The 21,656-nt window shown below is 41.4% G+C and overlaps 1 protein-coding gene across 1 annotated transcript in view; it reads right to left on the bottom strand.

Annotated features, from left to right (window-relative positions):
• Window positions 1–645: 645 nt before the first annotated feature.
• The window catches only part of ABHD11 (abhydrolase domain containing 11), a 38,917-nt gene continuing 17,906 nt past the window's right edge, over window positions 646–21,656 (bottom strand). Inside the window, exons 3-6 of the mRNA XM_082245084.1 lie at window positions 19,502–19,675; window positions 13,484–13,654; window positions 5,837–6,018; window positions 646–1,118 (exon numbers count right to left, since the gene is read on the bottom strand). Coding sequence (XP_082101210.1) covers window positions 965–1,118; window positions 5,837–6,018; window positions 13,484–13,654; window positions 19,502–19,675 — 681 coding nt within the window. The 3' untranslated portion in view covers window positions 646–964. The remainder of the gene's footprint in view (window positions 1,119–5,836; window positions 6,019–13,483; window positions 13,655–19,501; window positions 19,676–21,656) is intronic.

Genomic DNA, 21,656 nt, shown 5'->3' with positions numbered 1-21,656 from the left:
ACTGTTGTGGTGAATGCTTTGTAAACCAGCCTGTGAGATGGCGATATATAGCCAATCTTTTGTCATATTTGGGCTTTTATGCGACCTCTTATGGGGGCAGTATCGATCAGTACTGGCAGCCAGGGGTACTCAACACGCAGGAATAGATCATTTTGAACCAAGAATGTCATGACTGTGATGATCACATCTGCATTGAATTGTATGGGGGGGGGATACACTGTGTAGGACAAGCCTAATATACCATACCTAGCTTTAACACTATATTTTATAAAACTTAGTTCAATTATTCACATAACAAGATATAAATAAAGTGGAAGGAAAAACTCATAGGAATATGCCAAATGAGGCAGCTGTCGTGTCAGATACTGTATGTATCTAATTATCTATTACTCTAATTTCCTATTAAGACCTATTGGAAAAGAATGGAGGGAAAAGTGAGAAGAAGCCAACTCTTTACAAGTAAAAAATGCTTTTTCAAAACTTGGAGCTGAAGTGAGATTATAAATCTGTATAAATCTGAAGACTTCAGGACTGCATCTTAAAACAAAAAAAAAAAAACAAACCCCAACAGATCATAAGCTAAACAACCCTATACACAGAGATTTCAGAGCTTGTAAACATTTAAATACATTTAAATTAAGGTCTTTTCATCGTGTCAGCCAATGATGTATTACCGTCTACAGTAAGTGTATATGGGTGGCAGGATACCAGAATTGGAGCCAAACCAGCTCTCTTACATGCCACTGAACCTTACAGACATCACTCCCAGTGTATGCATGCACTTGACATTTTGTTGACTACATTAGAATAAAAAGGCCTATTCAGTTGCTTTCCATTGCAAAGTGTCAATGTCAAGTGCACACCTTGGAAAGGATGCTTACAATATTCATTGAACAACAACTGCAAAAATGTCCCACTTGGGCTGTACTAAGCATAACGAGTCTTTCGAACTGTGCCTTAAATGTCAAGTTTGGCTTGGTGTAATTTCTTCTACAAAGGTACAGATGGCATTGAGGAAGTCCTGTGTCCGCTCTGCGTGCACCCAGTGTCCAGCTCCTTCAATGTACTCAATATTTGCGTAAGGAAAGAGTCTTTCTATCTCTGGATAGTTTTCAGAGCTGTTAACACAAAAAACAAAAAAAAAATAAAGTTAGTTTTATTCAGACTTAGAGCTTTTGGGATTAAAATAAAATAAAAAAAAGAAAGAAATGAAACAAAAGCAATTAACAGACACTTGGAGGAACATTTCTTCACTCAGCCTAGAAAATGCACTTGTTTTCCAAAAAGTGCTGACACTCAGGCTTTTTTAATGATAGAAGGGGCAGTGCAAGTCTCTTCTGTCCTAGATGCATTCACCTGACTGTCAGTACATTTTTTGTTAGCGTACCCTAACCGCTTATACAGCTCCATTTTTTGGCAAGATTTTGAGCCAGGACAGAGAAATTGCTATGCGCATGCGCAGAAATAATGTCATCCCAGCCCAGGCAATCAAGATAGCAAAAGACTCCGAAACCCTGAACACCAGATGAAGATGGATGGAAGCTGAAACACTGCAGCGCTGAGGAAAGCTTAGTAAGTCTGCCATAATGTGCACGCATATGTTGCGCATACTTTCATATTAAAAGAGAAGTATGGCAATCGGGTTTTCTTAGAATCATACTTATCTAGCTGGATGCAGCATCAGTCCAATGCTGCATTTGTCCCCTACCAGCTAACACTGAGAACCGAGCGATCAAACACCGCTGATCACTCTGTTCTCAGAGCTCCCTAAGCAGAGAGCTAGTGACTTTCAGTCACTGGCACGTGGACGGATCCCAACTATATGGTCGCGATCTTTCCCAAGCCTGGACTGACTCTGCGATGTCAGCCGACAGCAGGTTTTAGCCCGCTGTCTGCTGAAAACGGATCACAGGAGTGCAGAACAAACTGCACTCCTGTGATCTACAAGAGAAGTATAGCCAAACGAGCTTTGGCTGTATTTTGCCTTTAGGACAAACAATTTCCTGGGGGACCCAAATAGTATATTTTGTTTGGCTATTTACTTTTGGTTTAGGTCACCTTCCTATTTACAGCCCATCAGCTTTATTTAAAACAAAGAGTGTAAGGTCTCATGCTGACTGCTACTAATAAACTTACGTTTTTGGGGCTTTTGGCGTTTTTTTTTGCCAAAGCCCCTGAATGCACCTCAATAACTGCCCATGAGATTGATTTACTAAAACTGGAGAGTGCAAAATCAGGTGCAGCTTTAAATATAAAGAAATCACCTTTCCAGTTTCTTTTGTTGTCAAAGCTTAATTGGATAAGCTGAAGTTAGAAGCCAACTGGCTACCTAACACAGCTGCACCAGAATTTGCACTCTCCAGTGTTAGTAAATCCACCCCATGTGTCCATGCACACATAGGCTTTTAGCCCATGTTCACGTTAGAACTTGTCATGTGATTTGACAGTTCAAATCACATGACAAGTTGCATCCTATTGCCAGTAATGGCACTGTTTAAATAGGTACTGCACCAATTTGAAAAAGTAATTTAGGTACTTTTGGCTATTTCAGGTGCGACTTGAATAGACATCTGTTCATGAAGCTGCACAGATGTCTTCAAAGTCACACTAAAGCCTCATACACACGCACCGATTGTTGGTCGTGAATTTTCGGCCAACGTCCGATCGGCCGATTGTCGACTTGTTAGTATGATGCTTCCGACAACCGACTGCGACTTTTCGGCCGAACAAAATCTGGCGTGCATGCTATAAAATTTTTGTTGGCCGTCACCAGAACGGCCGATTGTTCTTCAGTCAGTACAGATTTCGGCAGACAAAAATGTGATGAGCAAGACTGGGCATGCTCAGAGAAGAAAAAACACACGGAAAGTAAACCAGCACATGACATCACTTCTGAAGTTGGTTGTTGTTGGCCGACAAAATTCGTGTGCAGTCTAGAGCACATTTCAACCAACACAACAACACTGGACAAAAGACGGCCGATCGGTCGGCCAACAATCGGTGCGTGTGTACGAGGCTTAAGTTACGGCTTGGAAATCATGCGATTTCAGATGAAGTTGCACAATTCCAAAGCTGCAGCAAATTTGAACAGGGGCTTAAAGGAGTTTAGGAGCAGCAGAGTTTAGAAGCAGTCAAAGCTCCTTCTCCCGAATGCAGAAGAATCTCGTTCAGGAGAGGAGCTTTTGGGCATAAAAACTCCAAATGTGGCTTAACAAATCTAAACACTAGGTGTATTTAGCACTTCAGGGTTTATTCATTTCAATTACTAAAATAAATTAAAATTCTGGCCAATAAAATAAAATAAACACCAAATGCTTCTAAACCCTAAACTACACTGGTTTAAAAAAATGCAACTTAGGTGAGGATTGAACGCCGATTTTCTCCTGGAAGAAGAAACAGCCTTTGCAATAAGCCAGTGTGAATTAGAAGCAAATATCGTGAAGTGCTGAAACACAAAGAAACAGTCAACATTCTTGTTATTGAAGTCATGCTATTAGAAAATGGATTCGGATTTGTGGCTACAGGTACCACATTTTTACTTCGCACTTTTTCCCCCTTTTTTTTTTTTAATATGGTAGGCTATTTTGACCCATCGCTCAGCGGAGTACAAAGAGAAAAAAACAAAAAAAAAAAGACAAAAAACACAAGATTAAAAAGCACTAGATCTATTGGGACACTAGCCTTCAAAAGGTACAGTATGATCATTTAGATGTTTCTCAACCTTAGCGGGGTAAGGTAAATTCTTACAAAACCTTCCCCAACAATTAAAGTATGTTTTAAAATACTGGAGGGCTGAAAAGATGTCTAGCATTCTCAATGATTCCCAATCTAAATTAGGGGTTTTCCAAGGGCACCATGGTAGACTGAAATGCTCTGCAGGGACTGGGGGTGCTATTTAAGGCTTGAGGATCTGCAGCAAGCTAGGGGGGGCTGCAGAAGGGATACCTTGGGAGGTTGTGTGGGGTCGCTGTGGGAGGTTGAGGGGCACTGAGGGCCACTATGGGAGCTGGAAGGCACTATGGGGAGTTAGGGGATCAGCAGCTGGCAGGTGGCCCAGGAGTTAGGAGGCTGCAGCCCAGAAGCGGGCTATAGCCAGGTGGTTGAGAACTACCAATTTAGATAACTCGAAAATAGAGAAACATTGGTCAACGGGACTTTAAATGAGGCCAATCACTTCAAATTTCAGTAGTACAGATGATCGTGAATTGATTGTGTAATAACAAATTACATTGTAACAAATTTTGCAGACATGATAAAAAGGCACGTTAAAAATCAATATTGAATAATTATCGTAGACACTATAATTTCATAAATATATTGGCATTCATATACATGGTGTTTTTGAATTTACATGATTATATTTGTGGACATCCTGTAACACTATGTATTTCGTGAATCAATGTCCACTTCCTCAGGAGTAGATGCACAAGTGAATAGGTCAGCTCAAAAGGAGGGAAGGTCTTTACTTTTTTGTTTTTTATTTTGCTGGTGGACACAGTGGATTTGTTTTTATAGTATGGACCCTAACAAATCACCACTGGCCAATGTGCTATCACCTATGTACTCAAATGATGGATTCACCCTATTATGGACACCTGGTCCCCCCTCTACTTGCCCTCGGGAGGACATTCATTGGTGCCCCCCACCTACAGGGCTGCAAGACTCCCCTACCCCCCTTCCTCCTTTGAGAGGACCTATTCATTTGTGCATCTACTCCTGAGGAAGTGGACATTGATCGATGAGAGTCGGTTCACACTGGGGCGACACGACTCTGTACTACTTCGGGGGCGACTTGTGCATTCCCATGCACCACGACTTCGGAGCGACTTGTATGGACTTCACATAATGGAAGTCTATGCAAGTCGCTCCGAGGTCACCCCGAAGTAGTACAGGACCCTTTTTCTAAGTCGGAGGGACTTGTGTCGCTCCTATTAGAACGGGTCCTGTAGCGGTCAATGGACCGCGACTTGTCAGGCTGACAAGTCGCGCTAGTGTGGACCGGCTCTTAAACACATAGAGTTACAGGATGTCCAAAAATGTCTAGATCATGATGCAATATTCAATCATGCATTTCCATCTGTTATAATCACATAAATTCAAAAACAGCATGTATACGAATGCCAATATATTTCTATGAAATTATAGGGTCTACGATAAATTTTCAATATGGATCAGCTCAATAAAATGTTTTTAACGTGCATTTTATTATGTCTGCAAAATTGTTACTATGTAATTTGTTATTACGCAATAAATTCACTATCATGTGTACTACTGAAATTTGAAGGGATTGGCCTCATTTAAAGTCCCGTTGACCAATATTTCTCCTTTTTCTGTTCACATAATTTGGATGGAGGCCTCTCACTTATCGTGCCACAGGTCACATCCATTTTTCAATTTAGATAACTCTGTACACAAGAAAAAAAAAATGTCCTTAAGAGCATGCAGATATTAAAATGAGAGGAGGAGGAGCTCTGTATCATGTATTGATAAAGATCAACTGTTATAGGAAAATTCTCTGTTTTTCATCAAGGGGCTCTTTATTTTAGTTACATTTTCTGAGATTTATTATAAAAAAAGAACAAGCTGCACCACCACTGTACAAATGTGTTCACAGCAATGTTGATTAAAGATCTAAATTTGCATCTTTGGTCCATTTTTACTGCAGGCACAAAATTAGTTGTGTTATTTGAAGTTGTACAAGGGAGGCCAATGAATTTGTAAAACTTATGAGTCTCTTATTTGTTCATTTTATTACAGGTACCTATATAGCGCCGTCAATTTACGCAGTGCTTTACACATATACTGTGTACTGTACGTTCCCATCTGTCCCTCTTACCTTATATATGGAGAGTTAGCCCCTCCCAGGAACAGTGTGGGCCCAGGATAAGGGTCCTGGAACTCTGGGAAGTCCAACAGATCTTGCAGATGGTTTGCAATAGCCTCCAGATTCACTCTCCACTTGAAGCTCTCATTTTCTTGTACAAAGTTTGTAAGGAGAAACTGACGTACTGCTGCCTCCTGCATTTAATGCAGTACAAATTAAAACTTGAAAGATGTATACTTCTCTACAACTGCTCTATACCTTCTAGATGTTTTTTTTTTTCCTGGTAAAACTAAAACATATATATATTTGTATACAACACAGTTATGCCTAATGGTCAAATTAAAGCCGAAGACACTAGCATGGCAAGGAAACATTTAGTGGGGTCGCCTCGAAGATGACAGTCATACAACAGATGAGCTTTATATACACTAATACAGTAAATTGAATAGGATATACAGTACTCGCCAATGTGATTCGCTTAAAGTAAAACCTATTAATGGAAGTCATTTTTTTTGTATTAGAACCTAACTTCTGTGTATAATTTGTAATTATACATGTACACGGGAACAAATACTATAATCACTAAGTCCGTGTTAAGGTAGGATACTCCTTATGGCAGTCCTGTCTTCCTGGGAAAAAAAACAATAGACCTTCCACCATGCACCACCAAGTTGGATCACCTAGGATAATCAACAACTGTGACCGCCAATGAATGTAGAACAGCTTTGCTGCCCCTCTTTGGTAAAAGGCACACCAAATCTAAAAAATATATATATTGGGAAGGAGGCACACGAGCCTAGCACATGGTCAAAAAAAAAAAAAAAAAAAAAAAAAAAAAAACTTTCAATAAATAGTAGTAAAACACTTCAATATACTCACAAGAGAAAATAGTCACAGGCATAATCACAAACCGTACCACCAGAAGTGTGTCAGTCACATAGGCGCAGCTGATGCGTTTTGATGGACATGCCCTCTTCTTCAGAGCTAGCTTAAACTCCAGAGTTTAGGCTAGCTCTGTGGAAGAAGGCATGTCCCTCGAATTGCGTCAATTGTGCCTATCTGACTGACATGCGTCTGGTGGGGCTTTGTGTTTATGCCTGTGACTATTTGCTCTTTGTGAGTATAATGGGGTGTTTTACACCTATTTATTGAAGTGGTAGAAAACTTCACCAAAAAAATTGGGCCCAAGGGCGCTTCAAGTCATAATGTGCTAGTATAGATTGCATGCTATCACATTATTACAGACCTGTCCTGAAAACTAAGTCCTCCAGCGCTGCACTGTCACAGGTTGCGGCGCTTACATCTTCACAAGTCTTTCTTCAGGGTTAGCGGGCTTCGACCATATCAATGGCCCGAAACCGAGAGGACATCACTGCTGCACATGCATGTCCATTCAAAGCCCAGTGTGCGTACACCGGTGACATCAACAGCTGCTGCTAAAGTAAATACAGTTAGGTCCATATATACTTGGACACAGGCACAATTTTCACACACTTTGGTCTCTGTATGCCCCCAGAATAAAATTAAAATGAAAAAATCCAAATGAACTTGAAGTGCGGACTTTCAGCTTAAAATCAAGGGGTTGAACATAATTTTAGGAACTGCAACCATTTTTATACACAGTCCCCCCATTTTCAGGCACTCAAATGTAAATTGGACAAATTATTTTAATCCTAAATAAAATGTTAATTTTTAATATTTTGTTTAGAATCTTTTACTGGCAATGACTGCCTGAAGTCTGGAACCAATGGACATTACCAAAGAATGGGTTTCTCCCTTTGTGATGCTTTGCCATGCTCTAACTGCAGCGGTCTTCAGTTGTTCTTTGCTTGTGAGTCTTTCTGCCTTTAGTTTTGGCTTCAGCAAGTGAAATGCATGCTTAATTGGGTTGAGATCAGGCGATTGACTCAGCCATTGCAGAATATTCCACTTCTTTTCCTTAAAAAGCTCATGGGTTGCTTTTGCAGTGTATTTTGCATCATTGTCCATCTGTACTGTGAAGTGCCGTCCAATTAACTTTGCTGCATTTGGCTGAATCTGGGCTGACAGTATATCTCTAAACACAGCAGAATTCTTTCAGCTTCTTTTGTCTCATCATCAATAAACACCAATGATCCCGTGCCACTGGAAGCCATGCATGCCCATGCCATTTTACAAATGACATTGTGTGCTTTGGATCATAAGCTGTTCCAAGTCTTCTCTACATTTTTTGCTTCTCGTCATTCTGGTACAGATTAATATCTTAGTTTCATTCTCCAAAGAATGCTTTTCCAGAACTGGTCTGGGTTTTTTAGACAAAGTCTAATCTGGCTTTTATATTCTTCATGCCTTTGAATGGTTTGCACCTTGTGGCGAACCCTCTAATTGCTCTTGTGAAGTCTTCTTTTGATTGTAGACTTTGACAGCGATTTACCCACCTCCTGGAGAGTGTCCTTCACTTGCCTGGATGTTGGGAATGGTTATTTCTTTACCATAGAGAGGATCCTGCGCTCATCCACCACTGTTGTCTTCCATGGATGTCCAAGCCTTTTTTTTATGTTGTGGAGCTTATGAGCGAGTTCTTCTTTCCTCAGAATGTACCAAACTGTTGATTTGGTCACTCCTAATGTTGCTGCTATCTCTCTGATGGATTTGTTTTGTTTTTGAAGCCTTACAATGGCCTGTTACCCTTGCATGGACATCTCCTTTGAACGCATGATGTAGCTTCACAGCTATAAACTCCAAATGCAATACTACACTTAGAATCAACTCCAGACCTTTCACTTGCTTTATCGATGAAGAAGAAATAATGAATGAGTAGCCCACACCTGACCATGAAACAGCTTTTGATTCAATTGTCTAATTACTTTTGGTCTCTTGAAAAAGGGGGGATGGCTAGTCTTAAGAGCTGTAATTCCTAAACCCTTTCTCAGATTTGGATGTATATACCCTTAAATAAAAACAGAGTATGCACTTTCAGCCCATATCCATTATATAACTATAGCTTGAATATGTTTTGGTAAATACCTTAAAAACAAACTAAAATTGTGCCTGTGTCTAAATATATATGGACCTAACTGTATCTCCCAAACGGTGCAGATTTAAGGAGATATTTACTGTACCTACAGAGAAGCCTTGTTATAGCTTTACCTATAGGTAAAAAATCAACATTGTGACTTTATTACCATGTTTTTTTTACAATATTGCACTAGGCTTGTGCGCCTTCCTATTTACATGTACATGGGCACAGTCAAATTTAAGCTGGCAAAAGAAGGGTCAAATTTTGACTGATTCCTGCTGAATTGAGTGAGATTCATGTAATGGGTGGTCTGGTTGTCACCACCTGGCTTGACAAAACTCGACTGAAAATTCTAAGTAGCTGGGTGGTCTTAATGGATGCAGTCAATGGTCAGGTATTCAGACAGCTATGGGTGCTTAAATATTTTAATACAATAGCAGGCTGTGCAGATCCCTTCCTGCATGATGCTTAGAATGGATAGAGGATTCTATTGATTTTCTGCAGTTCAGCCCACTGGCTGAGCAGGAGAAATCTAGCTGTGTATGGCTAGCTTTACTCATAAAATATTTAGGCTTTGCTTCTTTTAGCAGTATTGTACTATGATCAGGGCTGGTGCTTCCACTAGGCAAAGTAGGCAGCTGCCTAGGGCGCATTGCCACCTAGGGGCGCAGCCATGTCTCCGCACGTCATGAATGATCCTTGTGAGCTGAGGGGAGGGGCGGCCGTGGGGGAGAAAGAAGGGGCAGTGGAAGATGCCAGGTTTCTTGGGCAGTGTGGAACTACTAGGCCCTGGCTTTCCACCACTGTTAGGGGGCCCAAAGAGGCAGGAAGTGAGTCCACCAGCGTGCTGCCTGAATGATAATCCTCTTCGGCTGGAGCTAAGCAGCCTTAACCCTGGGCATGAAGTGACTCTCTGCACTGAGCTGATGGGCAGCCGTTTATATCTCTGGGTCGGTATTAAGCAGGGAGCTGAGGAGAGCTGAACCTGAGCCAGAGCTTGGCACTGGAGGGCAGAACCATTACTGGAGCAGAAGCGACGAGGCACCAGAAGGGTCTGAGGAGGTTGGCGATGAAATAAGTGTGGAGCTCTCCGACTGCTGCTTTTCCCTCCACCAGGAGCCAGTTGGAGCTGTGGTGAGCACTGTGGTCCAGGAGAGGAGTGTCCTGGGAGAAGGAATCAGCAGGATCACAGTGATGGAGGGCAGAGTGCGGGCCACTCTCTTCAAACCCGCCCAGTGAGTGTGCCCAGAACAAGAGATCAGGGTCCCTGGGTGTTACATGGAGCATCCCTGGTATGAAAGGGAATCGGGGTCATCAGGTGTGCCATGGGGGATAGGGGGTCACCGGGTGTAACAGGGGTTCGGGGGTCACCAGGTGAGCCATGAGGAATTGGGGTCCCTGGGTGTGCCACAGGGGAATGGGGTCCCCAGATGTGACACAGAGAAACATTAGGGTCCCCAGGTGTGACATGGAAGAACATCAGGGTCCCCAGGTGTGACATGGAGGAACATCAGGGTCTGACACTGGAACATTGGGGTCACTGGGTATGACAGCATGACATGGAGGAAGCATCAGATCAGGGTCACTGGGTCTGACAGAGGAGTTTTTAACCATTTCCTTTTTTTTTTCTTTTTTTTTGGGGGGGGGAGGCGCGCAAGTAGCTGGTGTTGCCTAGGGCGTAAATTAGTCTAGCATCGGCCCTGACTATGATTAATAAATAACTCCACACACATCCCCTCGGGTGATCTATGTACATTGCGTGGATTTTAACAAACTTTGTTTCAGAGTCCTACCTTTTGCTATTTTGTAGAAATAGCTGTTTGTCTGTGTCCATGTGGAAAGTGAATCTAATGGGAGTGATTTTATAATTATCAATCAGCTGCTGAACTTGCAGGGTTCGAATGAGCAAGGTGGCAGGGCCTGCATACCTTTAGAAATTTAGAAATGATTTCCCTTTAGGAGTATCTCACCAAAACACTTTACTGTTAAAAAATCCTTTGCATCCAACATTTCTAAGAAAAGTGTCAAAATGTCTGGTTCCTGTTTCGCTCTGTGGTTTCATCTGCTGGCCCTTCTGGAACGACAGGACACAGTATTGACCTACAGTAGGGGCTGGTAAAGTAAACCACAAAGTGCAGCAGACCAGGCATCTGACACTCCCAAAAGTGTGTTGGATCCTGAAGAATCTGCAATAAGCTTATCACTTTAAGACAACATTTGGAAGTCATTAAGTATTAGATTTTCTTCCTTCGTAGAAAGTGCTTGTTTTTAGGATTTTAAAATGGAGAAAGAGTCATTGTAAAATATGTACAAATTGCAGTTCCTTTTAACTGCAAACTGATTTTTACATTTAACTCTTAAATGTTCACTCTTAAGTATTAAGTAATGAGATGCTATCAATTTTTCGTTCAACCCGCATTGAACAAAAAAAGAATCTCTACGTGTTTACGCACCTTTAGACAGTCTCAAAGATAATGTATAACCACGATCTTAGTTTGGCTACAGAACTTTGATCTCTGTTGTAGTACATTACTGTGCACTGTGTTAACCACTTAAGCCCCGGAGGATTTGGCTGCTAAACGACCAGGGGTTATTTTGCGATTCGGCACTGCGTGACTTTAACGGACAATTGCGCGGTCGTGCGACGCTGTACCTAAACGAATTTGGCGTCTTTTTTTTCCCACAAACAGAGCTTTCTTTTGGCGGTATTTGATCACCTGTGCGATTTTTTGATCACGCGCTATAAACAAAAAAAGAGCGTCAATTTTGCAAAAATAGCAATATTTTTCCCTTTTTTTTTTAATATGAAATTCCCCCCCAAAAAAAAATGTAAAAATCAAAATTTTTTAACATTTTCGGCCAATTTGTTTTATGCTACCTATGTTTTAAAAATCGCAAAAAGCGTATTTTGATTGGTTTGCGCAAAAGTTATTGCGTTTACTAACTAAGGGAAAGATTTTTGTCATTTTTGTTGTTTTTTTTTTAACGCGTAATGGTGGCGATCTGCGATTTTTTTTGCGGTACTGCGACATTGCGGCGGACAGATCGGACCCTTGACTGACATTTTTGACACTTTTGGGGTTACCAGTGACATTTCTACAGTAATCGGTGCTATATATATGCACTGTTACTGTAAAAATACACTGGTAGTGAAGGGGTTAACTTTATTTGAGAGGGAGGGGCTGTGTGTGTCCCTAGGGGCGTGATTCTAACTGTGATTGGCTGTGGCTTCAGCTGTATGCAGAGTGATCAACGGACCAGTTACACTACTGCAGTAATCAGTGCTATACATATGCACTGTTACTGTAAAAATGACACTGGCAGGGAAGGGGTTAACTGTATTGGAGAGGGAGGGGTTAAGTGTGTCCTAGGGGCGTATTTCTAACTGTGATGGGACATGTCTCCAATTGTAAAAACAGAGATCAACGGTTCTACATAGTAGAACCGTCTGATCTCCATTTTTACACAGGGGAGAATGAAAGGGCTTGTTTACATAAGCCGCTCTGCCTTTCTCCCGCTCTACCGACGATCGTAGTGTGACCGGCGGACATCGGGTCCGCCGGTCACAAGCCCGGACTCCTCTGTGAACGAGCCGAGGCGGGCGCACGCTCGCCCGCTATTGGCTCAAAACCCGGTGACAGGCTAGCGACGTAGATCTACGTCACTCTGCCTGGCCGGGGCTGACTGCCGCAGTAAATATACTGTGTGCAGTCGGCAAGCGGTTAAACGTGTGGTAAAACAAGTGTTTTACTGTGCATTAATGCACACACAAATCTTATTAGGTACTTAGAAATATAATTCTAAAGTGTTAAAAAGTATGCCATTTTAGCACTTATATATTGTACTTTATGACATACGTAAAAGTATTTTTATCAGTTTTGGAGTATTTTACATTTCTTAAGCATTCATCTAATTTTACAGTGGGGCCTATGGACTCCATTGGTTAAAAACCTAATCTGCTGCGTGTTCCCAATGTCCCTGTCAATGTTCCACCTCTTATGTTTCTCTCCATAAGGCCATCACATGGCACAAAATTGTTCACTTTCACACTAATGCCCCTTTCACACTTGTGAAGTCGTATGACAAGTCGTACCCCATGATTTCCAATGAGTACCGTTCATATCTGTGTAACTTCAAGTCACAGCGACTTTAAAGTAGTCTCTGCAACTACTTTGGTTCACCTTTGATGCGACTTGAGGTCCATAGACCTCAAGATTACACAGGCATTGCTTCAAGTCCAGTCAAAGTCGCTGCAAAAATCGTGTGACTTTAAGGACACATAAGTGTGAAAGGGACCATAATAGCACTATTTGCACCACCACCTGTAGTGGGCCGGTTTCCACAAACTCTGATGTGTAAAGTTTTACATCACAACTTATTGAAGCAGCTTTGGAACTTTTCCAATATTTACATTGTAATAATTTGCAGATTTTAAAAGAAAACATTTATAAAGTATAAAATCGCTTGAAAACGATTGAAGGAGGAAGTTGTGAAGTTGTAACATTTAACTAATTTAAAAATGGAATCAAACTAAAAAAACACCATCAAACTTTGTAAGGCATTGGCATGTATGAAATATTTATTTTATACATTATGTAATGCCAGGGTCATTTATCCATGAGTCCAATTATGGAAGAAATAAGGAGAGAACTACCCCCTACCTGTACAAAGGCACTAAGCTGCTTGTCTGCCAGTCTCCGGGCTGTTGACCTTGGCATCTTCCCTTCCAAATGTATATTCTGCATAGCTCTAATAAACTGTGGGAAACCAGACTGGGGGGATGTGGGGGTAGGACTAATGTCCACAGATACCAAGCGCTCCACTAGTTGTGGCTGAGGCATAGAAAATAGAGACAATGGTTAGATAAGCATATAACTCTACACACCACAGCAGTAAAATTTGAAAAAGGTGGCTCAACTGACCAACAACAACATGGCAAGCATAAGAACTTAAAGGGAAACTAGAATAGTTTCTGGTCAATGTCACATTTTTACTTTTGAAAAAAAAAAAATGACATTTACACATGTACAGCAGTACAGTAAAGGGAGGTTGAGTATGGTGGAAGAGTCAATGTTCGGACTCATCCTAGCTTGAGTTATTGAGCTCTGTAAAGCTTTTTTTTAGTCCGGATCATAATATATAAAAAATGTTTACAAAACTATGATACATTTCTCATATACTGTACAGTCTTAAATCATGTGGCAATCAAGGGTCACATAATGTACTTTTAGTACTTTCCCTTTCATGCTGGTCCCTTCCTCCCCAGCTAATTCTTGCTATGGGAGGTGGGGAATGCATTTAAAAGAATAAGTATTAAAAGAAAAGTTATCCTTTAATCTTAACCATTAAGGGCTAGTTCATATGCGTGTTTATTGTGAAGAATGAAGCAGAATTTATGATGCCTTTTCATTGTGTTTATGAAGTATAAATGCCCATGAAAAAGTGTTGCTTTTCTAGTGTGGAGTGCTTAAAGAGGAATAGATGTAGAGGAAATGATCTACTTTGAGGAGTGTTTAGGTTGTGGTGCGATAGCAGACATTTCTGTGACTTCTAAATGGATTTGTATACTTCAATCTCTTGGACGCTTGGTTAGGTTCAGCTGCTGACACTAAACACTTGGCCACTGACAATAATGCTCATTGTCTCTGCTCCTACCTGGCACTATCAGTATTGTTGGCTGGCTTGATAATTTTGCGGAAACAAATAGTGTTACCACACAGCTGCTCTGTACAACTAGGAAAAGACTGGACCAGCTCTGTCCTAGGTTCTCTATTTCCCAGTTCATTCTGGGATACAGGAGCCTCCACTGCCTCTCCCTCAGTGCTCATTTAAAGTGGTTGTAAAGTCACATATATAAAATTACTTGTATTCCCTCTGCTTTAGGAACATATCAGGTACAGTGTGTGTGTGTGTGTCTTTTTTTTTTTTAATTATAAAGCTAAATACCTTCTTTGCCCAGCACAGCTGTGTGGTCACGTGTCCTCCCTCCACATTCCTTCCTGATCTAAGGGAGTACAGTGGGAGGAGCCGAGATTCCCCTTTAACATATGCAAGCTAGTAGAGGGAGGTCAAGTGACGACACAGCAGCGCTGGGTAAAGAAAGTATTTAGCTTTATAAATTTAAAAACAAAAAAAACAAAAAAAAAAAAAAAAACAACACACACTGTATTTATTATGTTCCTAAAACATGGGGATACAAGCAATAATATACGTTACTTCAGAGCCACGAGGGGAGTAGATGCCGGAGGGGAGGGGCAGAGAGGAAAGGAGATCGGCTCAGAGCACAGACTACAGAAATAACGGGGGGGGGGGGGGGGGGGGGAGAAGAGATGCAGAGACTGTAAACACACAGCGGGATGATGGAGGCGAGTAATCTTACCATGCTATCATGGATCAGCAGCCATAATAAGGGTGGTCAGAATACATAGGGGAACACAGGAACAGGCAGGATCTACAAAGTATTGTAGAACATGTATTGGGACAAATTACACTGCAAAAGCACTATGCTATATATCATGCTTTACCACTTAAAGCGTTTGTTACTCTAAAACAAAAAAGGATGCTGCTCCTTTAAAGCACATATAACAGCAAAGTGCTTCTGTGTCATTTGGCCCTTTCTATCACCTGCAACACCTGGCTGATCCTGCCTGGCTCTGCCCTCCCCCTGTAAACTGACCACGGTATATCATGGCTGCTGAGCCCTGACACCGTGGTCAGTTTACGTGCCTCCGTCATCCACAGCCCTGCTCTCTGCGTCCCCCCCCCTTTCCTGCCTGTCAGCTCCGTGTCAGGGCCCGCACCCCCTTCTGCTTCTGAAATTCCTGTTAATGCTTTTTTTTTTAATTCTGTTTGTTTCCTAATCCTGTGTGCCCTGGTCTCTTTTTTTAATAAAACACAAAGTGCCAACTATACCCAATTTCAAATCGCCACTCCGCGCTCACGTAACCAGCGGGCTTTCTTCTCTCAACTAGCGTTAGCAGGGGATTTTCAGCCCCTCCCGCTCTAGCTGTCAGATCAGGAGAGGGGAGAGCCAGCCGGCAATGTAAGCACCGAGCGGCGCTCTGAAATCAGGTATAGTCTTGTTTGTTTTATTAAAAACAGACACAGAGGCACACAGGATTAGGAAACCAATAGGATTACAGTGCTTTGAAATGGTATTCATACCCTCCGAAATTTTCCACATTTTGTCATGTTACAACCATAAAGGTAAATGTATTTTATTGGTATTTTTTGTGATAGACCAACACAAAGTGGCAGTAAAATGTGAAAAGTGTGGCGTGCATTTGTATTCACCCCCCTGAGTCAATACTTTCTAGAACCCCCTTTCTCTGCAATTACAGCTGCAAGTCTTTTTGGGGAATTCTCTACCACCTTTGCACATCTAGAGAGTGACATTTTTGCCCATTCTTCTTTGCAAAATAGCGCAAGCTCTGTCAGATTAGATGGAGAGTGTCTGAACAGAAATTTTCAAGTCTTGCCACAGATTCTCAATTGGATTTAGGTCTGGACTTTGACTTGGCCATTCGAACACATAAATATGCTTTTATGTAAACCATTCCATTGTAGCTCTGGCTGTATGTTTAGGGTCGTTGTCCTGCTGGAAGGCGAACCTCCGCCCCAGTCTCAAGTCTTTTGCAGACAATAACAGGTTTTCTTCTAAGACTGCCCTGTGTTTGGCGCAATACATCTTCCCATCAACTCTGACCAGCTTCCCTGTCCCTGCTGAAGAAAAGCATTCTGCCACCACCATGTTTCACAGTGGGGATGGTGCGTTCAGGGTGATGTGCAGTGTTAGCTTTCCGCCACACATAGTGTTTTGCTTTTAGGCCAAAAAGTTAAATTTTGGTCTCATATGACCAGAGCACCTTCTTCCACATGTTTGCTGTTTGCGAGAAGCCATGTGGGGGACACAGCAAATAGGACTTCTTATAGCTTTCTTTCATCAATAGTTTTCTTCTTGGCACTCTTCCATAAAGGGCAGATTTGTGGAGTGCACGACTTATAGTTGTCCTGTAGACAGGTTCTCCCACCTGAGCTGTGGATCTCAGCAGCTCCTCCAGAGTTACCATTGGCCTCTTGGCTGCTTCTCTGATGAATGCCCTCCTTGCCCGGCCTGACAGTTTAGGTGGACGGCCATGTCTTGGTAGGGTTGCAGTTGTGCCATACTCTGTTTTCCCATGATGGATTGAACAGTGCTCCATGAGATGTTCAAAGCTTGGGATATTTTTTTATAACCTAACCCTGCTTTAACCTTCTCCAAAACTTTATCCCTGACCTGTCTGGTGTGTTCCTTGGCCTTCATGATCCCGTTTGTTCACTAAGGTTCTCTAACAAACCTCTGAGGACGTCAGAAAAGAGCTCTATTTATACGGAGATTAAATTACACACAGGTGGACTCTATTTACTAATTAGGTGACTTCTGAAGGCAATTGGTTGCACTTGATTTTAATTAGGGGTATCAGAGTAAAAGGGGGGTGAATACAAATGCACGCCACACACTTTTCACATATTTAATTTGTAAAAAAATGTTGAAAACCATTCATCATTTTCCTTCCACTTCACAATTATGTGCCACTTTGTGTCGGTCTATCACACAAAATCCCAATAAAATACATTTTCATTTTTTTTTTTGTAACCTGATAAAATGTGGAAAATTGCAAGGGGTATGAATACTTTTTCAAGGCACTGTATACTAAGATATGACAGTGGCTTAACAACCACCAGATATACTGCTACAGGGCGGCCCTCCCGTGCAGAATCACATTTAGCACAGCGGAAGCGGATCTGCAGGTGGGTGCCAGGCAATGGATGTCCACCTGCACTTGCTGATTATCAGGCAGAGACACAGAATGGAGCTCTGCCTATGTAATCAAGGCAGAGCTCCATTCTGACACACGGGGGGAGGTTTGGTGGGAAAAAAATCCATCACTTCCTTTAGTAAAAGCAGCACATACAGTACACAAACACTGGCTAGGCACACAGTTCACCCATTGATCGCCCTAAATGTTTAACCCCTTTCCAGGATATTTTTAGCACTGATCACTGTAGTCCCACTGCAAGTCGCTGATCGCCACCATTACTAGTATAAAAAAAAAAAAATATTAAATAAAAATTACAGTATAGCATAGTTTGTGGACACTATAACTTTTGCACAAACCAACCAATATACTGAGATTTTTTAACCAAAAATATGTAGCAGAATACACATTGGCCTAAATTTATGAAGACGTTACATTTTTTTAAATAATTTTTTTATTGGATATGCTTCATAGCATAAAGTAAAAAAAAAAAAAAAAAAAAAAAATTATATATATATATATATATATATATATATATATATATATATATATATATATATATATATATATATATATATATATATTTTTTTTTTTTTTTCTCAAAATTGGCGGTCTTTTTTTGAATGCATGTAAAATCTGGCAGGCTGGTAGTACCAAAGTTGATCGATTGATCAACTTGGGTACATTCAGCTTGCCCATACATAGTTCAAATCTTAGCTGGTTCCTGTTGAATGACCAGCTTAACAAATTATAAATGCTCTAGGAGTCTAGGTGCTGTTAGGGGGTTGGGGAGGGGGGGTTAACAAGCCTCAATGCCTAATGAAAGAACATGCAGCCTAATTTTTAACACAACACTATCACTCCTGTGTGAACAGCACTGTGTGGTGCTATTGTAGTTTTCATGGCAGGCATTGAAGGGCTTTCAAAATGCTGCATAAACACATGGTAAAGTTTTTACTGTAAAGAAATGTGTGCAAATAAATTGACTGTATAGTATAATGTTAGTATGTATTAAAAATACTGGCCACGGATGCCAAATATTGCTCACCCAATCATATGCTAATCTGCAAAAGACTAAAGCCCCGTACACACGTACCGAATGTCGGCCGAACAATCGGCCGTCTTTTGTCCGGTGCTGGCCTGTCGGCTGAAAAGTGCTAAAGACTGTACACGAATTTTGTCGGCCAACTACAGCCGACTGCAGAAGTGATGTCACATGATGGTTAACTTTCCGTGTGTTTTTTCTTTTCCGAGCATGCCCAGTCTTGCTAAACTGCTGTTTGTCGGCCGATTTCTGTACTGACTGCCAACAAATATTTTAAAGTCTGCACGACAGATTCTGTTCGGCCGAAAATGCGCTGTCGGCTGTATCATACTAACAAGCCTACAATCGGCCGGCGGCCGAATATTTACAGCCGACAATCGGTACGTGTGTACGGGGCTTTACTATAAACAGGGAAAGCCCATGTCTTTTGAAGATATTGGAATGTCTTGTTTAAATGGTTACTACTTGTCATAGTGTCTGTGATCTGTGTCTGTGTGGCCACTAAAATGCAAGAAAAAAAAAAAAAAAAAAAAAAAGAAGAACACTAGAGTGAGTAAAATAAATTACTATTTTCTTCTTGTTAGTATGGTTTCCTTTGTGGAACACATTTTGAATAAAGTTATTATGAATGAACACCTAAGGTAACTAGTTAAACCATGGAACTAGATGCAAACATTAGCCAGAGGCTGTTTGAAGTAGCTTCAATGCAAAGTATGGATCAAAGTCATTGTAGAAATAAAGCGGAGTACCAATTATCACAAAGCATGCAATTGTTGTCATTTATTAAAACTAGCGATACCCAAGAATCTACAGAATAATGGCAAATCCCAGCTTACCTCTTGCAGTGCCAAGGTCATGGCAGTCTTGCCTCCCATGCTGTGACCTATTAAGACACAGCTAGATATGTCAAGTTGCCGAAGGAGCTGCTGCACATCAACACTCATTGCATGGTATGTGATGATGTCACTGTGAGGACTACTACCATGATTACGGGCATCTAATGCCAAAACCTAAAAGACATAATAGACATCACACCAACATAAGTACCATAAAGCATTTGCATACAGAATATACAGTATGAACATATCGACATGAGGCGTCCCTTACTGTTAGTATTGTCATTATTTCCTAACAACCATCAATCAAATTTACTCATGTGCTGCAAAGTTACTAAATGGAATCGAAACTCTGAAACTAAAATCGGTGAGTGTGGGGAAATAATTTGCGTTTTATAGGTATTTATATAGCACCAATAATTTACATAATGTACATTCACATCAGTCCCTGCCCTCTATTGACTGCTTATGTAAACCTTAAAGCAGTATTAAACCCAAAAGCAAACATTTTTGCAGCTTACAAATTCTTAAATGTGATGTCTGCATTTTTTAGGCTCTTTTTCTTCTATTTTCATCCAGTTAATCAGCAAGTAAGCCTGTTTTTCAAAAGAACAAGCTCTCTTGCGTATATATCAGGGTACAGGGATGAGACAACCCATTGAACACGACTGGGTTCACACTTGTGTGATCACAGACATTGAATGCGATTTGCACTGCATTGCTGTGCAGATCACATTGGATGTCTGTGCGATGTGAATTCAGCCATACAAAGTGTATGGCTGAAATCGCATCACATTCGCAACAAAATGGTGCAGGACCCTTTTTTTTGTCCACAATGGAATTGGATCGCATGGGTGTTTACACCTATGCGATCCGATTCCTGCACCATTTGACAGTTCTCACTGCAATCCACAAACCAATATGGGGGTGTCATTAACTTTACATTGAAACCCCTAGTGGTTCACAGATGTCAGTGTGAACAAGTGTGCGATTCAGGTCCATCTGCAGGAACCGGCACTGAATCGCAGGGTTTCCCGCATTGCACCAGTGTGCTTACAATGATCAGCTTTTATTTATGTAAAACCTTTATCCCAAAAAGGAAAACATTGTTTGCTGTAATTCATTATAAAGTGTAAGCTGGAGTTTGGCTTTCATTTGTTTGTGTATTTAGCTGGTACATTTAACACTCTCCCCCCCCCCCCCACCCCGACTGACAATGCTGCTGCCCAAATGTGCCCCCCCTCGCTTCTTCATCCAGAGTGGGGGCACTCCAATATAGGAGGTAAGTTACTGGCAGGATCATAAGGTGAAAACAGAGGGAAAAAAAAAACCTAGACAAAAAGTGAGAAGTAATGCAGCCACCACTTCTAATAATTGGTAAGGTGCAATATATCACACTTTAACAGTGAACTTTTCTTACTGTCCCACTTTTAACCTGTTAAATATACTGTTCTAAGAATTTTGTCACATCTGTTTGAGAAGTCAGAAACAAAAAACACCACACCTGGACTGTGCAATGTTGTCTCAAGCAGTCTTAAAGCCGGTTCACACTGGGGCGACTTGTCAGGCGACCTGGTCGCCTGACAAGTTGCTGTGGGTCGCCTGCCATAGATTAGCACAGGACCCGTTCTAATAGGAGCGACACAAGTTGCTCCGACTTAGAAAAAGGGTCCTGTACTACTTTGGGGCGACCTGGAGCGACCTGCATTGACTTCAATGATATGAAGTCCGTGCATGTCGCTCCGAGGTCGTGGTGCGCGCTGTGCACCGCGACTTCACAGGTCGCCCCGGCAAGTCGGGTCGCCCCTATGTGAACAGGCTCTTATTAGTCCTGCACAGGTTACCTACAAAACATCTCTCCCTATGTTATGTAGATGAGAAGTGGAGAGATTCTGTTCTGTAGTTCTTTCCAAGGTGGAGAACACTGCTTCTCCAACTGCATACGTTTCAATAAGAAACAGCACTTGACAAGATCCCCCTTCGACATGGGCCCTAATACTATTTGACATTTATTGTGATATATCTTACAGTCCTTTGTTTAATTTTTCAACGATTTTCACTTGCGGAAGTTTAAAACATTCCGTAGGAAAAAAAAATGTTTTTTTGCTACAACTAACAACCCTCTAATAGCAAAAGGAGTAAAACTGGGAGAGTC

Source organism: Pelophylax lessonae (genome assembly GCF_965119305.1).
Source record: "Pelophylax lessonae genome assembly, chromosome: 2".
NCBI lineage: Eukaryota > Metazoa > Chordata > Amphibia > Anura > Ranidae > Pelophylax > Pelophylax lessonae.
The sequence above is the reverse complement of the archived record's forward strand: the minus strand, read 5'-3'. Positions and strand labels throughout refer to the sequence as shown.